Source organism: Phyllostomus hastatus, unplaced genomic scaffold, assembly GCF_019186645.2.
Source record: "Phyllostomus hastatus isolate PE091 unplaced genomic scaffold, TTU_PhHast_1.1 phas_scaffold_93, whole genome shotgun sequence".
Classification (NCBI taxonomy): domain Eukaryota; kingdom Metazoa; phylum Chordata; class Mammalia; order Chiroptera; family Phyllostomidae; genus Phyllostomus; species Phyllostomus hastatus.
This window is the reverse complement of record NW_025334042.1, coordinates 10271187-10287126: the sequence shown is the minus strand read 5'-3', so window position 1 is coordinate 10287126 and position 15940 is coordinate 10271187. Positions and strand designations below refer to the sequence as shown.

Sequence of the window (15940 nt, the reverse complement as noted above, 5' to 3'; positions counted from 1 at the left end):
CAGTCCGCCTCCTACTTCTGTAGTCAATCCATGACCATGGGTGCTTCATGTATGTTCTTTGACTAATCCCTTCATCTCCTTTCTATCAGTATCCACCTCCCCTCTGGCAGCTGTCAGTCTATTATTCCATGATTCCATGCCTCTCGTTCTATTTTGCTCATTAGTTTATTTTGTTCATTAGATTCCTCTTATAAGTGAGGTTATATATTTGTCTTTCACTGACTGATTTATTTCACTTAGCATAATAGTCTCCGGTTCCATCCATGCTGTCACAAGAGGCAGGCATCCCTTCTTTTTGTTTGTTTGTTTTTCTGCTGCATAGTATTCCATTGTGTAAATGCACCGTAGTTCTTTTACCTCCTCCTCTACTGGTGGACAGTTAAATCACATGTGACTGACTTAGAACTGAACTTTTTTAGTTCTGCCTTAAAGGGGGATTTGTTATTTTTAGCAGCTTTTCAAGTACTGTTATTTATGTTACTGTGATTTTCTTTTTGCCTTTACTTAGTAAACAAATGAATCCTTTCATCGAGGATATTCTGAATAGAATACAAGATTTATTAGAGCTTTCTCCACCTGTAAGTATCTATTCTTCCAAGTTATAGATTTTCCCCAAATTTTGAGGCCACGTAACCCTTTAACACTAATGCTTTTGTCGGCATTCATTTTTTCAAATGTGGGTGCTGTGTGCAAGGTGTAGTTTTGTTTGTCAAAACTGTAGAGATATAGTAAATAAAACATAGAAATAGAAAGTACTCAAGAGTTGACTGATAAATTTGGCAATGTGAGATACGGTTTGCTCCCTCTGTACTGTTACATTTTGGTGAAGTGTTTTATGGAGAAGGGAAAATTCAATTTCCAAATTAGTGCTGTGATCATATTAGCTATTCTCGGCAACTACTACTATTAGACTGAAGCTTTTCTGTGTTTAACTTTTCATGCTTGAGACTTAAAAAATTTTAATGCTTATTTATCTGAATATTTTGGTCTCCATTTCAATAGGAAGATTTACCTTGAGGTACTTTGTAGGCACATCTTGACTAATAACATGTTTTTGTGTAAAACAATATTTACATTGACTCAATTTTTTATTTTGATAAAAATTACTAAAGCTCCCACTTAAAAAGTATTGAACGAAAATTAGTACTTTTGTTCTTTTAAGTTTAAATATCAGTATTTAGGGTATACAGGTTATGTAATTTCACTGTGTGAAAGGTTACTAGCAAATTATATGGTCAAATTATCTTTGCCTACATACTATAAAAGCTGGTATATTAAAGTACTTCACCCAATTAATGCCAGTTTTTCTTGGCAGTTCACAGTGACCTATTTTTTGAGTGCCTTATATTCATGTAGCTACTTTGTGTTCTCAATTCCTAGCGCAGTGATTAGTCCTAGCAGCACTTAAACACTTCAGTTACTTCTAAATCAGGGCATTTCTTTTTTTAAGAGATGAGGAATTCTTTTATTATAAAACCATGACATAATTTATCTAAGACTAGGTTTTTTTTGTGTTAATAGGGAGCTTGAGCGTTTGACCTAGAGGGGTATGTGATATTTCCCCACAATCTGCTTGGCCTCCCTAGCTGCATAAATGTAAAAAACAACAAAACTCATTAATGAAAATTGACCAATAATGGGATGTTTGCTTCTGCCTGAATGAGGTCTGGTTTTTTATTTGCAGTCAGATGTTCAAATATTTTAAAGTAGCAACTGTTGTGTATGTGTGTATATATTTATTGTGTGGCTTTTGCTGTTATTCAACTCTTTAAAATATTAACTTGTATGGCATTTGTACTAGCATTCAAAATACCTTCATATACCTCATGTTTAGCCTCCTAACAATCTTACAAAAAACCAAGAGAAAACAAGTGAGAAGGCTAACTGATCATCATGACCATTTGCAAAGTCTCGACAAGGGTGGAGTTAGACCCATGAGCTTTTGGCCTCTGATTCAGTTTTCTTTGTGTTACATGGTCCTGGGAGAAAGTGTGTTTTTTATAAGTACTCAGTCTACATTTTTATAATGAGTTGATGTGATAGACTTTATCACCTCGCTTTGGCACTTACTTTGCTTAAGTAAGAAGACCTGAACAAGGAAAAATTTCAGTGAGCCTAAATTTCATTTTAGGAGAATGGTTACCAGTCTCTGTTGAGCAGCGATGATCAACTGTTTATTTATGAGACAGCTGGAGTGCTGATCGTTAATAGTGACTACCCAGCAGAACGGAAGCAAGCCTTAATGAGGAATCTGTTGACTCCCCTAATGGAAAAGTTTAAAATTCTGTTAGAAAAATTGATGCTGGCACAAGACGAAGAAAGGCAGACATCTCTAGCAGACTGTCTCAACCATGCTGTTGGATTTGCCAGGTGAGTGATCACGACTAAAATTACAAAGTGAGTGTCTCTACACAAACAGAACTGTTTGCTTGTCTGGATCTTTTAGAGTTGGGCATATATCCACAAAATTGGATTGTCTAGAGAATTGTCTAAACCTTTCTTTTCTAAATGTAGTGAATTACAAAATTTAGCTGAGGAAGTGAGTAGATTGTTAACATTCTGAGTTTCTGCCTTGACAACTGAGTCCTTAACTCTGACTTCTTTGGTATAAACTGATTGTGTATTTAAGGAGGTGAGCTAAAGTGTTTGTATACCAAGGCCATAATGGGACATCTTGGTTTAGCCTTGGTACCTTGAAAAGAAAGTCCTGGGGCTTCTTTTTAGCTGTGGCATTGTGTCCTGAAGACCATCCAAGCTGCTGTTTCTTTCTCTCCACCAATGCTTTTTAGTAACAAACAATAACAGTATGAAAATTGTAGTGACTGCTAATTAGAAGCTATGTAGAGAAATTGCTCTACAGAATATTTCAGTGCAAAAGCTAATTATTAGTTGTATAAATAACTTGATTCTAAAGACTTTTCTAAATTTAAATGGGTAATTTGCAGATTGTCTAGTAGGACAGCGTAGTCATAGTATGTGGATTTTTCCCCTTTTTGTTCTGCTTACTTTATCAGTAGGATTGTAGTAAAACTTTTAGGTGGACTCAGATTAGGGAGATTGTCGAAACTACATCTCATTCATTTACTTTAATTTGAGCTTTCTGGAATAGTCACTGGAAGCAACAGTTTGCAAATAACCGTATTAAACTAAAGATGGAAAGGTATTGTGATATGGAAAATAAAGAATTGTCTTTATCAGTTTTGGAATTTGTTGTACTTTGTTTTTTATTACTTTATAAAACTTTTAAAGAATAAAGTTAAAAATAATTTCCTGATTTTGCTTATGTAGTCGAACCAGCAAAGCTTTTAGCAACAAGCAGACTGTGAAACAGTGTGGCTGTTCCGAAGTTTATCTGGACTGTTTACAGACATTCTTGCCAGCCCTCAGTTGTCCCTTACAAAAGGATGTTCTCAGAAGTGGCGTCCGCACTTTCCTCCACCGCATGATAATCTGCCTAGAGGAGGAAGTTCTTCCGTTCATCCCGTCTGCCTCGGAGCACATGCTCAAAGACTGTGAAGCGAAGGACCTTCAGGAGTTCATTCCTCTTATCAACCAGATCACAGCCAAATTTAAGGTACCACAAACCCCAGAGCACCTCCTGACTTAGATCTCCTGGTAGATTAGATGCATTTATCTTTAGATATATTTTGGCATTTGCCCCCTTAGTTTATTTTTGTAAATATGAGTTACTTGAATGCATGGATCATGTATTTTTGTCATCCCCAGTGTCTGGCACACTCCCTGACACAATGGACATGCTTAATAGATGTTTTAATAAAAACAGACCTTGTCTGCTTTGTGCAGCATAAGAAAACTGTTAGTCTATTGTTTTAGAAAAGTAAATAAAAACAGCTTTGAGTACTAAATTTCTAAAGAGCTAAATAAAAAATATTGTAATTTCAGTGCCCACACAGGAGTTTAAAAGTAATTCAATACTAAAGCTAGTTTTATGTACAAGGAGATTTAAGTTAAGCATTATATAGGCTGTCTAATAAGAATGGCTAACACACAATGCATATATTTAAAATACGTTCTAAGTATTTGCCTGTACATTAATTTGTTCGATCCTTATAACAACCCTAGGAGATATGTGTTGTAGTTTATAAGTGAGAAACAGACATAGAGAAGGGAAGAATTACCCCGTGGCATATAAAGCTTGAGAGCCCAATCATACAAATGCATTTATAATTTAGCAATAGAATTCATTTCTTGAAATTTAAATTGAAAACATTCCTTGTCATTATTTGATTGTGAAGTATTTCTAACTCCCTATTACTTTAACCTGGATCTTGAACTGTAGGAAATGGGTTGAATTTAATAATTTTGATGTTTTTAATAATGCATATGCCATGTAGATTTTGTTTTAACCTTGTTATTTGCTAACTAATGTAAATATCCTAAATAGAAACTCTGAAGAAACATTTTAATACATGGTTTTCTCTAAGTTATATTTATCAGTATTCATTTTTTAGATTGAAGTATAATTGACATATAACATTATATTAGTTTTAGGTATATAACATAATGAATCAGTGTTGGTATACATTGTAAAATGGCCACCACAATAAGGCTCATTAACAGCTGTCACTAGACATTGTTACAGAATATTTTGTGATGAGAACTTTTAAGATTTACTCATCTCAGAAACTTTCAAGTATGCAATACAGAATTTTTACTACCCTTCATAATAATTTTTTTACTCATTTCTGAAGTAACAATATTTATATTCAGATACAGGTATCTCCATTTTTACAACAAATGTTCATGCCTCTGCTTCATGCAATTTTCGAAGTATTGCTCCGACCAGCGGAAGAAAATGACCAGTCTGCTGCTTTAGAGAAGCAGATGTTGCGGAGGAGTTACTTTGCTTTCCTGCAAACAGTCACAGGCAGTGGAATGAGCGAAGTTATAGCAAACCAAGGTGGGGATGCATGTGATGCCTAAATTGTCTGCTGAAGTCTTTGTCACAATTCTGTCTATGTGAGCAAGAGCTAGTCGACATAAACACTAAACTTTTGGAGTGATGTGTGTTGGCCCCTAGGATGACAGTTCATTTATTTCAAGGAATTACTTTTAAGTAGAGACCATATATTTAATTGTTATTTAGTTCCCCATTTCTTAAGGCAGTATTCTGTAATTGGTCCTTCAGTATAAACAGCATGCTGGTAACTGCCAGAATGGATCTGACCATTGAGTTTTATTGGTCAGTTTGCCATTTTTTGAAATTAAAAAATGAATGGGAATATACAGAATTTGGCAAAATAGGAAATCCAGAGTGTAGGATAACAAGGGAATAGTGATTTTTCAATGTTTTATGCTTAAAATTAAGGAGCACAGTTAATAAAAATTGGGGGATTTTATCAACTGTAAATGCTTTTGTCTTGTTACTGTGTATGGAATGAGAGCTTTCAGGTTGCCTTTCTAGTTCTTTCAGCAATTAAACCTGAGTTGTTTTTCTTCTCAGGAGCAGAGAATGTAGAACGAGTTCTAGTTACTGTGATTCAAGGAGCAGTTGAATATCCAGATCCAATTGCACAGAAAACATGTTTTATCATCCTCTCCAAGTTGGTAGAACTCTGGGGTAAGGTGATTTTTTTTTTAAGGTTTTATTTATTCAGTTTCAGAGAGAGAGAGAGAGAGAGAGAGAGGAAGGGAGGGAGGAAAAGAGAAAGAGAACCAGCAATGTGTGGTTGCCCCTCACACGCCCCCTCCTGGGGACCTGACCTACAACCCAGGCATGTTCCCTGATTGGGAATCGAATTGGTGACCCTTTGGTTTGCAGGCCAGTCCTCAATCCACTGAGCCACACCAGCCAGGGTGGATGATTTTTTTTTTTTTTTTTTTAACTTCATTCCCCAACCTGCTTCCTAAGACTCTTAAGAGACAAAATGGAGCCTTCAGCCTAACAATAGACAGGAGCTGGGAGCTAATTGTCCCGAGTGATAAATTCACTTTCTTTTTATATAAGATGAAAATTTGAATTCTCTTGACAGGAGGTAAAGATGGACCAGTGGGATTTGCTGATTTTGTTTATAAGCACATTGTCCCCGCATGTTTCCTAGCACCTTTAAAACAAACCTTTGACCTGGCAGATGCACAAACAGTATTGGTAAGCACCTAGGAGTCTTTGTTTACCTTGTGTGGATGTGATGTGTTCTAACTCGCAGTTTCTTCTTCAGTGCCAGGTTGATTATGTTAAATTAGGAGTCATTTTTAAAAGGTTAATGATACTGTGTGAACCTTTTGTGGATTCTTACTAAATCTCGATGTTAAAGTTCACTGTATAAAATCCAGTTCAAGAAACTCCCAGCCTCACAGGAGAGTTCGTCAGAGAGACCAACAGGGTCCTAGAATGTACACAAACCCACCCACCCGGGAATCAGCACCAGAAGGGCCCAGTGTGCTTGTGGAAAGCGAGGGAAGTGACTGAAAGGCGGCTGAGAGCTGAGCAAGTGGCAGTGTTCCCTCTTGGACCCCTCCCCCATATACAGCGTCACAGCGCAGGCATGTGGTTGCCCCACCCTGGTGGACACATAAGGCTCCACCCCTTACTACATAACAGGGGTGCTGAGGGCAAAAAAAGAAATGGCCCAAATGAAAGAACAGATCAACGCTCCAGAAAAAATACAACTAAGTTATGAAGGGACAACCAACCTATCAGATGCACACTTCAAAACACTGGTTATCAGGATGCTCCAGGAGCTCACTGGGTACTTCAACGGCATAAAAAAGATCCAGGCAGCAATGAAGGTTGTATTATGTGAAATAAAGAAAAATCTACAGGTAACCAACAGTGATGGGAAGGAAACCAGGACTCAGATCAACAGTTTGGAGCAGAAGGAAGAAATAAACATCCAACCAGAACAGAATGAAGAACAAAAATTCAAAAAGTGAAGAGAGACTTACGAACCTCTGGGACAGTCTAAAATGTTCCCATATCCGCATTATAGGGGTACCAGAAGAACAACAGCAAGAAATTAAAAATTTATTTGAACAAATAATGAAGGATAACTTCCCCAATCTGACAGAGAAAATAGACTTCCAGGAAGTCCAGGAGGCTTAGAGAGTCCCAAAGAAGTTGGACCCAAGAAGGAATACACCAAGGCACATCATAATTAATTACCCAAATTTAAAATAAAGGAGAGAATCCTAGAAGCAGCAAGAGATAAGGAGACAGTTACCTACAAAGCAGTTCCCATCAGACTGTCAGCTGATTTCTCAACAAGAGACCTTACAGGCAAGAAGGGGCTGGAAAGAAATATCCCAAGTCATGAAAGGCAAGCACCTACATCCAAGATTACTCTATCCAGCAAAGCTATCATTTATAATAGAAGGGCAGATAAAGTGCCTCCCAGATAAGGTCAAGTTAAAGGAGTTCATCATCACCAAGCCCTTATTATATGAAATGTTAAAGGGAGTTATCTAAGAAAAAGAAGATAGAAAATATGAACAGTAAAATGACAACACACTCACAGCTATTAACAACTTAACCTAAAAAAAAAAAAACTAAGCAAACAACTAGAAGAGGAACAGAATCACAGAAATGGACATCACATGGAGGGTTATCAGAGGGGGAATAGGAGGGTGGGAGAGGGTAAAAAGTACTGAGAATAAGTAGCATAGATGGTAGGTAGAAAATAGACAGGGGGAGGTTAAGAATAGTGTAGGAAATGTAGAAGCCAAGGAACTTATATGTACAACCCATAGACATGAATTAAAGAGGGGGAATGCAGGTGGGAGGGGGTGTGCAGGGCGGAGGGGAATAAAGAAGGGAAAATGGGACAATTGTAATAGCATAATCAATAAAGTGTATTTTAAAAAATAGTAAAATCCAGTTCCTACAATTTTAACAGCAAACTTTTTCTAGGACCATGAAAGTGTACACAATACTAATATTCTTGAAAGTTTATTAGTTTCCTACTTTCATTCTAAAACTTATGCTGAATGGTTTTTTTCTATTAAAAGTAACTCTCTTTCCTGTATGATGGTTTCCCCAAATCTGATCTTCAGAATGTTTAATATCAAGTACTTGCCATTTGCTCACTTCCCCACAACCAAGTAAAAGCTAAACTTCGTAACTATAATTCACTACATCAAGACAGCATTTCTGTGTTGTTACATTTTCTGTCCAACCTACTTATTCCATTCTTTCCTTCCTCCACCCTTCCTCCCTCCACCCTCGGAAGGTTAATGAGCTAGTGGTCAGGGAAATAAAAAAGAGAAGTTGGGTCAGTGGCCAAGAACTCACTGTATTAAGATTCTTAAACTTGTTTCACACAGGCTTTGTCTGAGTGTGCAGTGACGCTGAAAACAATTCATCTCAAACGGGTAAGCTTAGGACTCCCTGCCCGCTTGTTCCCATCTCACATGCGCATCTGCTATGGTTTTGTGTTTGACTTATTTTTGAAAGCTGTATCTCTTAAAAAAGGTAATTAACTTCAGTCCTGCCTGTTTGGGGTTTGAGGGAGTACAGTATCCATTATTGTCCATCATGTTAGAGACAACAAGAATGTTAAAAAGTTATGTTTTCATTTGACAGAGAATGTAAAGAATCTAAAACAGAATATCGAATTCCAGATTTCACAATCTAGTAGGCTCTTCACAGCAAGATTTCTCCAGCTTCTTAGTATTGCAAATGGCTAGAGCACTTTACTACTTCAAAATGTCCTGTTTTTTCTCGTCAGTCTAATCAGTTGTGTAAATCATAAGTGATTCGGGGCTGAATTTAGCTGGTGTGCTGTTTTGTCTTATACAGCATTTTTTCAGTAAGTTGAATTGATTGCTGGTGTTTAAAACTCAGTTACTTTTTTTTTTTTTAACAAATTCCTATCTCCACCTTCTCTCAAAGCCAGGATGTCAGCACAGCAGTGGCACCCCCACATAGCTGCAGTCAGCTAATGAGTGGCAGCTCCCCTCACCCCTAAAAAAGCATGAGCTCTCTCATTCATCAGTCTCCATTCAGCCCATTCCTCATTTGAACTTGACTTTTTTATTCTGATAGGGATTTGAAGGGTTTTCAACTCAGTAGCATTTTCTCTATGCCTACTATATTATAGGGTAAGGGTTATGCATTTTAGGACTTAGGGGGGCAACACAGGAGCTGTATAAAGATGAATTAAAAGTTCCCCATTATTTGTAGAGCTTATTTAGAAGCAGAGGAGATCGTACATAAATAAATAGCTTAATGGGCTGGGTTAAGTAAGAGCTTTCATTGAGATATGTTAATAGACCTGTATTATTTTTTTTTTAACATCAATGTGTGGTTGCCTCTCACATGGCCCCCACTGGGGACCTGGCCCACAACCCAGGCATGTGCCCTGACTGGGAATCAAACCTGCAATGCTTTGGTTCATGGCCCAAGCTCAATCCACTGAGCTACGCCAGCCAGGGCAATAGACCTGTATTGAATGTAGTATTTTGGGACTAAAGATAAAGGAGCAGTTTTGCCTCTGAGAACAATCTAAGAAAGCCATTAGAAAGAGGCAATTACTTTTTTTTGGTAGACCTTAAATATAGATTTATTAAGCTAGAAAGAGGAGCTGACATGCCGGCAAAGTTAAGACATTGCATGGTGGATACAGTGGAAAATGGCATTAACATGTTTAGCTCAAGTATGGAGGTGGAAGCAATAGCGAAAAACTCAAATGGGACTACTAGGTGTGTTCTGTGTAAACAGTTGGGAAGTCACTAAGCAGCAGGGCTATAATTTAGGGTAGCTAGGTGGGAAGAAATACTCAGAGGAGAGTTTGGAATATGGGCTTGAACCAGTTAGGACTAAGTACTGATTTAGGAGTCCCAAGTATGTAGTTAGTCAAGGTGAAGTGAGACTTTGTAAGAACAGGACAGAGAGAACCTTGGCTAAAGCAAGAATCAAGGGGAAACTAGAAGTAGAACCAAAGGTATAAAAGCTAAGGGAAGAGTCACAAGAGAGCTGATGGGTTGACATTATTGGGTGCTAGAGAGTCAAGGAGGATGAGGAATGACCAAAAAAAAGGTAAGAGTGATATTTACAGTACAGAAGTATTTCTCTTGTCTTTAGACGTTCTCATTTAGATACAGAGAATTGAGCAAATGAAATATTGTACTTGAAAATGTTTTGCTTCAATCTTTTTTTTTCTTTCATTTATTCATTTGATTTCCTCTCAAGGTACAAGTTTACTTTTCCCAGTTGAAAAACGTTAAAACAAGTATACTTCATTCTTTTTACATTTTTATTTCTTTGTTTATTTTATTTTATTTTTAGACAGAGGGGAAGGGAAGGAAAAAGAGTGGCAGAGAAACATCAGTATGTGGCTGCCTCTCACAAACCCCCCACTGGGGACCTGGCCTGTAACCCAGGCATGTGCCCTGACTGGGAGTCAAAACAGCGACCCTTTGGTTCACAGGCCAGCACTCAATCCACTGAGCCACACCAGCCAGGGCTTCACTTCATTTTTGAGTAGCCAAAGAACTTGTGCACATGACCCATGGACATGAACAATGGCGAGTGGGGGTTGCCTGAGGGAGGTAGAGGGTGTTGGGTGGAGGAGAACAATGGGAGAAAATTGGGACAATTGTAATAGTATAATCAATTAATAAATAAAGCAAGTATACTCTATTTTTGAGTGATTGCAGTGGTTATAAGAGATGATAAGCTGTGTGTAGGCAGTTAAGTTTAGGGAGAGGAAACTAAAGACCAAGGTGAGGAGTGTTGAAGGGATTTCATTGTGAGAAACTTTCACAGTGAAATGTTTCCTCCTCTCAATTGGAAACAGGCTTCCTTTGAATGCTAGTTAAATTGTGACCTACACCCATTGGGTCAGGCCCAGAAATCAAGGGAGAAGAAAAAGACATGAAGATACCCTTTGATTCAGGAGCAGTAGCATTAAACAGGAACTCGGGTGCTAATGCAAAAAGTGTTACTGAGGAGAAATGGATTGATTTCATTTTGGTAACTGTTAATTTCAGTTGGACCTGGTTGGGGTCATCAAGGTATCAAAGGCTTTAAGTCAGATTCAAGTTTAAAAGTGAAATTAGCTTTTTATTTTTTAAGTATTGGATTTATTACATTTCCTTGAAACCACTCTCAAAAACACTTTGCTATAGGAAAACCATTTTCAAATTGTATCCTGAGTTCCATTGTAGTTGCTGAGAAGTGGGTAAGGGAGTTAGGAGTTTGTGGAATTTTTCCGTCTTCCCTTCACCAAACATACCCCCAAAATGCCCTAAAAAACTGTTGTTATAGTTTTTAGCATCTAGAAGTCTAGAAGATGGCAGCAAAGAGCAGTGGTTTTAGGAGTCAGGTGACCTGCTTTTTAGTACAGGTTTAATCACAGCACACTGGGCAAATAATCTATCTTTCTGGGTCCTGGTTTCCTTGACTGGCTACTAAATTCCTTTTCCCTAGATTGTGAGCAGAAAAAGGAAGGTGTGGTTTTATTGCTATTACCTCCTAGCATATCATTTTATTCTTTCTTGCTTGTATTTTAGTTTCTAAAGACAGTCATTACTCTGACACCACCAAGAGGCCTTGTGTACCCACAGCACCCTGTCCACCCAGTGGTGGATGGGAAAGGAACACCTCTCTTTCCAGCCCTTCCAGTGCATGGAAGGCTCTTGCATTGTGACCCTCCTGCATGTAGAGTATTGGTTTAATCTTTAGCACGACTTAACACAATAAGGAATGTTAACACGTGGTAAATATTAAAGCTTTACATTCTCAACTCACCCAATCTACGCAATAACTTTATTTGTTAGATGGAGAAACTGAGGCTCAAAGAAGTTAAGTAACTTGCTCAAGTTACCAGAAATCTGCCAGAGCCAGGCTTCAGAACAAAGGAACTGGTTTCAGAGTCTGTTCCTAATCACAACAACTTACTGTGTTTAAAGTATATGTATATTGTTCCAGTTTCTTTTGAAGATGTGTTAATGTCAAGGAATAATCTGATTTAATCATCTTTTCATTTTTCAGGGCCCAGAATGTGTTCAGTATCTTCAACAAGAATACCTGCCTTCCTTGCAGGTAGCTCCAGAGATAATTCAGGTAAGACCTATCCTAGCAGATTTTCCTCTTAATTTAATTAAAGAACAACGACTGTAGTGCAATCTGTATTTTCATTCAAGAGTGCCACACGCATTCAACTTGATGTTCTACTGTGTACAGGATAGCAAGTGCCTGAACTTCAGAGGGTCTGTGAAAATGAATGGGAAAAGTTGTATTTTTATTTTCATTGTCCTTAAACAGAAATTTAATTTCCTGTCGTTGTGTAGTATCACAGTAGTGTTCACATTGCTGTGGCTTTGTCACCAATAAAAAACACAAATATTTTTGTATCACACTAGTTCCAAAGACCTCAAAATATTATTAACACTCATCAATATTTTGAAATTATGAGTTAAGATATGCCACTAGACCTTGTTACCTGAGTCTGTAAATCGTATTCTACCACGTCAAAATATTCTTGATAACCATAATTCATTATTAGTTTCCTTTATAATCTCACATGTTAAAACATTCTGAAATGGGTGCAGTGGGCTATCCCAGACTGCCAGAGGGGACGAGGGCACATGGATCTCTCCTGAAGTTTTGTGCCAGGTAGTTCATTTTATATGTGCCAAACTTATCAATGCTTAATTTGTACGTCAAACTGAATTTGAGGTAAGAGGCTGGAAAACTGTATCACTGTTGCACTATTAGGCATTTTTAATGGCATTTAGTTATTTTCTTGGCATATATTTACCCAGACTTCTTGTCCTGTAACCCGTAGATCTAAAGGAGTATCAAAGTTTCTATTAAAACTAGAGGTATAGCCCTGACCGGTGTGGCTGAACTGGCTGGGCGCTGTCCCACAAAGCAAAAGATAGCTGGTTCGACTCCTGGTCAGCGCCCATGCCTGGGTTGCAGATTTGGTCCCCAGCTGGGGCAAATATGAAAGCCAACGGATTGATGTTTCTCTCCCTCTCTTCGTCCCTTCCCTTCTCTCTAAAAATAAATAAATAAAATCTTTAAAAAAAACCCTAGAGTTAGAATCTATTGTATAGATTCTAAAAGTTGTTTTCTATCAACAGTGATTTACAGTGCTGTTTTGTAAGAGGGTGATTTATACTGCTCTTTTATAAGACGCATTGAAAAATTGAATGAAAAGTCAGCTAGCTCTTATATAAATGTGAATAGTCATAAAACTCATTTTTAGTGAATTTATGGTCTCATGACACATCATCTTTAACTTGAGAGATATTAATGAATTTTCTCAGTTATTACTTATAAGCTAATACTTTATATGCCAACAATAAATTACTGATTACTCATGTGATTTTAATGTGCATCAAAATAGAAATGTCATCTGTATTTGAATAGCTATTAGTCTCCCAGATTGCTAAATGAAGCAAAATTATATTTCTATTTAATTATTTGACTATGAAGGATAAGGCACCCCAGTTGTTCCTTTTCTGGATGCCTTCTAACAATCTAAAAACCGTGTTTTGCAGATTTCTTTTGGGGAGACTTTTTTTTTTCGTTTGGTCTGGCTTTGCTCAGGTCCCTACTAAGTGAGAACAGCCATAGTAAGGTAGTTTTTCCCACTTAGACATGAATCAGCCTTGTCAAGGAGAGCCTTGTTCTCAAAAGGGAAAGCTGCCTATCTGACAAGTACCAGATTTGAGAATACTGTACTTTTCTGGTGAGGAATTATTCAGGTTAATTTTGGTAGATTATGAATACTATAGATTCGAAGCAATGCAAAATGTCCATTGACAGATGAGTGGATAATAGAATATGATATATACACACAATGGAATATTCAGCTTTTAAAGAGGGAAATCCTGTCATATGCTACAACTTGGATGAATTTTGAGATCATTCTGCTAAATGAAATGAGCAGGTCACAAAAAGACAAATACTACAAAATTCCTCTTATATGAAGTATCTAAATAGTCATACCCTCAAAAGCAAAGTAGAATAGTGGTGGCCAGAGGCTGGGCTTTGGGGAGAGGGAAAGGGGAATTGTTCAATGGGCTTGGTTTCAGTTTTGCAAGATGTGCAAATTCTAGCGCCAGTTGCACAACAGTGTGCATATAGTTAACGCTGCGGTCTTGTACACATAAAAGGATTAAGATGGTCAATTTTATGTTTCTATCACAATTTTATTTTTTTAAAGATTTTATTTATTTTTAGAGAGAGGGGAGGAGAGACAGAAAGAGGGAGAGAAACATCAATGTGTGGCTGCCTCTCACCTGGCCCCCACTGGGGACCTGGCCCACAACCCAGGCATGTGCCCTGACTGGAACCAGTGACCCTTTGGTTCACAGTCTACACTCAGTCCACTGAGCTACACCAGCTGGGGCTTTTTTATCACAATTTTAAAACAGTGCTGTGCATGTGAATTATGAATTTAATAGAAAAGATTAATTTTTTTTTCTTTCTTCTCCTCTGGCCCCCAAGGAGTTTTGTCAAGCGCTTCAGCAGCCTGATGCTAAAGTTTTTAAAAACTACTTAAAGGTAGGTATTTGGAAAACTTACCTATCTTCATATAACTAGATAATGTTTCAGAGCTGAGAGAGTATATACCATAGGATACTGTGTCATACAATAGTTTGGCCAACTATTACTTACTTTGGGATCTCTCTGCTCTGAAATCTGCTTCTAAGAAACCGTAGTTATAGATGTTATACTTCAGAGTCTTCCTGTGAAACTCTTTCAAGTGAACAATCATAGACAATTAAAAACACTGAATGTGTATGTGCCTGAGCATTTGGTATGAAAATGGAGTTTTCTTTTACAATTTCATGACTTAATGAAATCGGGACTAGAGCATTGGGAGAACAAGCAATGCTTAAGAACAGTTGCCCATATTGGGTTGAAAAGAAGGAGCTAAAAATATAGAAACAGAAATATGAGTTACTTGGTTTTGTCCAATCATAAACTTTGAATTGTGAAACAGACGAAAAGCAGAGTTCACATATTTGGCCTGCAAGGCTCTTTATACATTTGTTTAATCACTGAATTTTTTAAAACCTCCAAGTTTGAGGAAGTGCCAAATGTTTATTTAGTATCATATTAATAATAAAATTTTTGAGACAGCACTATCTTGCTTTTGCCTAAGGAGCCAGCCATTCAGTACTCCGTGATTGCTTTTTATGTGACAGGTACCATGCCACCTGCTGCAAATGCCAGTAGGAGTGACTTTCCCTGCCCACAAGGAGCTTGTGGACGGGAAATAAAATTACAGTGTGACGGGATGAGGAACTGTTCTTTATTTTATTTATTACCTTCATTCAACAAATCTAAAGAGAAAGCACTATGTTAAATGGCTTGGTAGCAGGTAATTTAATAAACAGCTGCCTAGTTCTTTTGCCCAAGGCACTCAGTAGAATTTATAATTCAAGGGGCTTTGCTGAGTAAACAAGTGTGAGGTCCTTTGACTTGGGTTCTGATCTCTTCCCTTATCAGTTTTTTTCTGTTACGGTAGTTTGTCAGCCTCAACTGACAAGAGACTTTGCAGAAGAATGTTGTGAGTTACTGTTTATATAATTAACATTCCGAACTCTCCCACTCCCATTTCTCCATAAAAGCAAAGTGTCTATATGGTAACCTATTAAACACCTGATCGATTACACTGTATTGAAGGACTTAAAAAATTGTAACTCTCTATTAGAGGTATGTGTAACACCAGATCTATGTACATTGTAGCAGTCTTATGCTCCACAAACATAAATTTACCCAAACAGCTTTCTCTCAAGTCCAGTTTCTCTATGGTGATAGCATTAAGTCAATGATAATTGGAAAAAATGAAGTTCCTTCTTTCATGCCTGTTCTGTTCATACCTGATTGATCCTCAGATCTTGTTGATTCTTCCTCCTCACCCACTTGCTGTCCCTTCCTTTGTCTCTAGTATAGGCTTGTTATCCCACTGCTCTTGTTCTAGCCAATCAGGTCTATTTAAAAACATTGAACAGTCAGTCC

General features: G+C 37.6%; 1 protein-coding gene across 1 annotated transcript in view; it reads left to right on the top strand.

The window, feature by feature from the left end:
- The window catches only part of XPOT (exportin for tRNA), a 41771-nt gene that overhangs the window by 23632 nt on the left and 2199 nt on the right, over nucleotides 1–15940 (top strand). Inside the window, exons 16-24 of the mRNA XM_045829302.1 lie at nucleotides 509–578; nucleotides 2132–2370; nucleotides 3289–3574; nucleotides 4732–4921; nucleotides 5465–5581; nucleotides 5994–6109; nucleotides 8281–8328; nucleotides 11951–12022; nucleotides 14420–14476. Coding sequence (XP_045685258.1) covers nucleotides 509–578; nucleotides 2132–2370; nucleotides 3289–3574; nucleotides 4732–4921; nucleotides 5465–5581; nucleotides 5994–6109; nucleotides 8281–8328; nucleotides 11951–12022; nucleotides 14420–14476 — 1195 coding nt within the window. The remainder of the gene's footprint in view (nucleotides 1–508; nucleotides 579–2131; nucleotides 2371–3288; nucleotides 3575–4731; nucleotides 4922–5464; nucleotides 5582–5993; nucleotides 6110–8280; nucleotides 8329–11950; nucleotides 12023–14419; nucleotides 14477–15940) is intronic.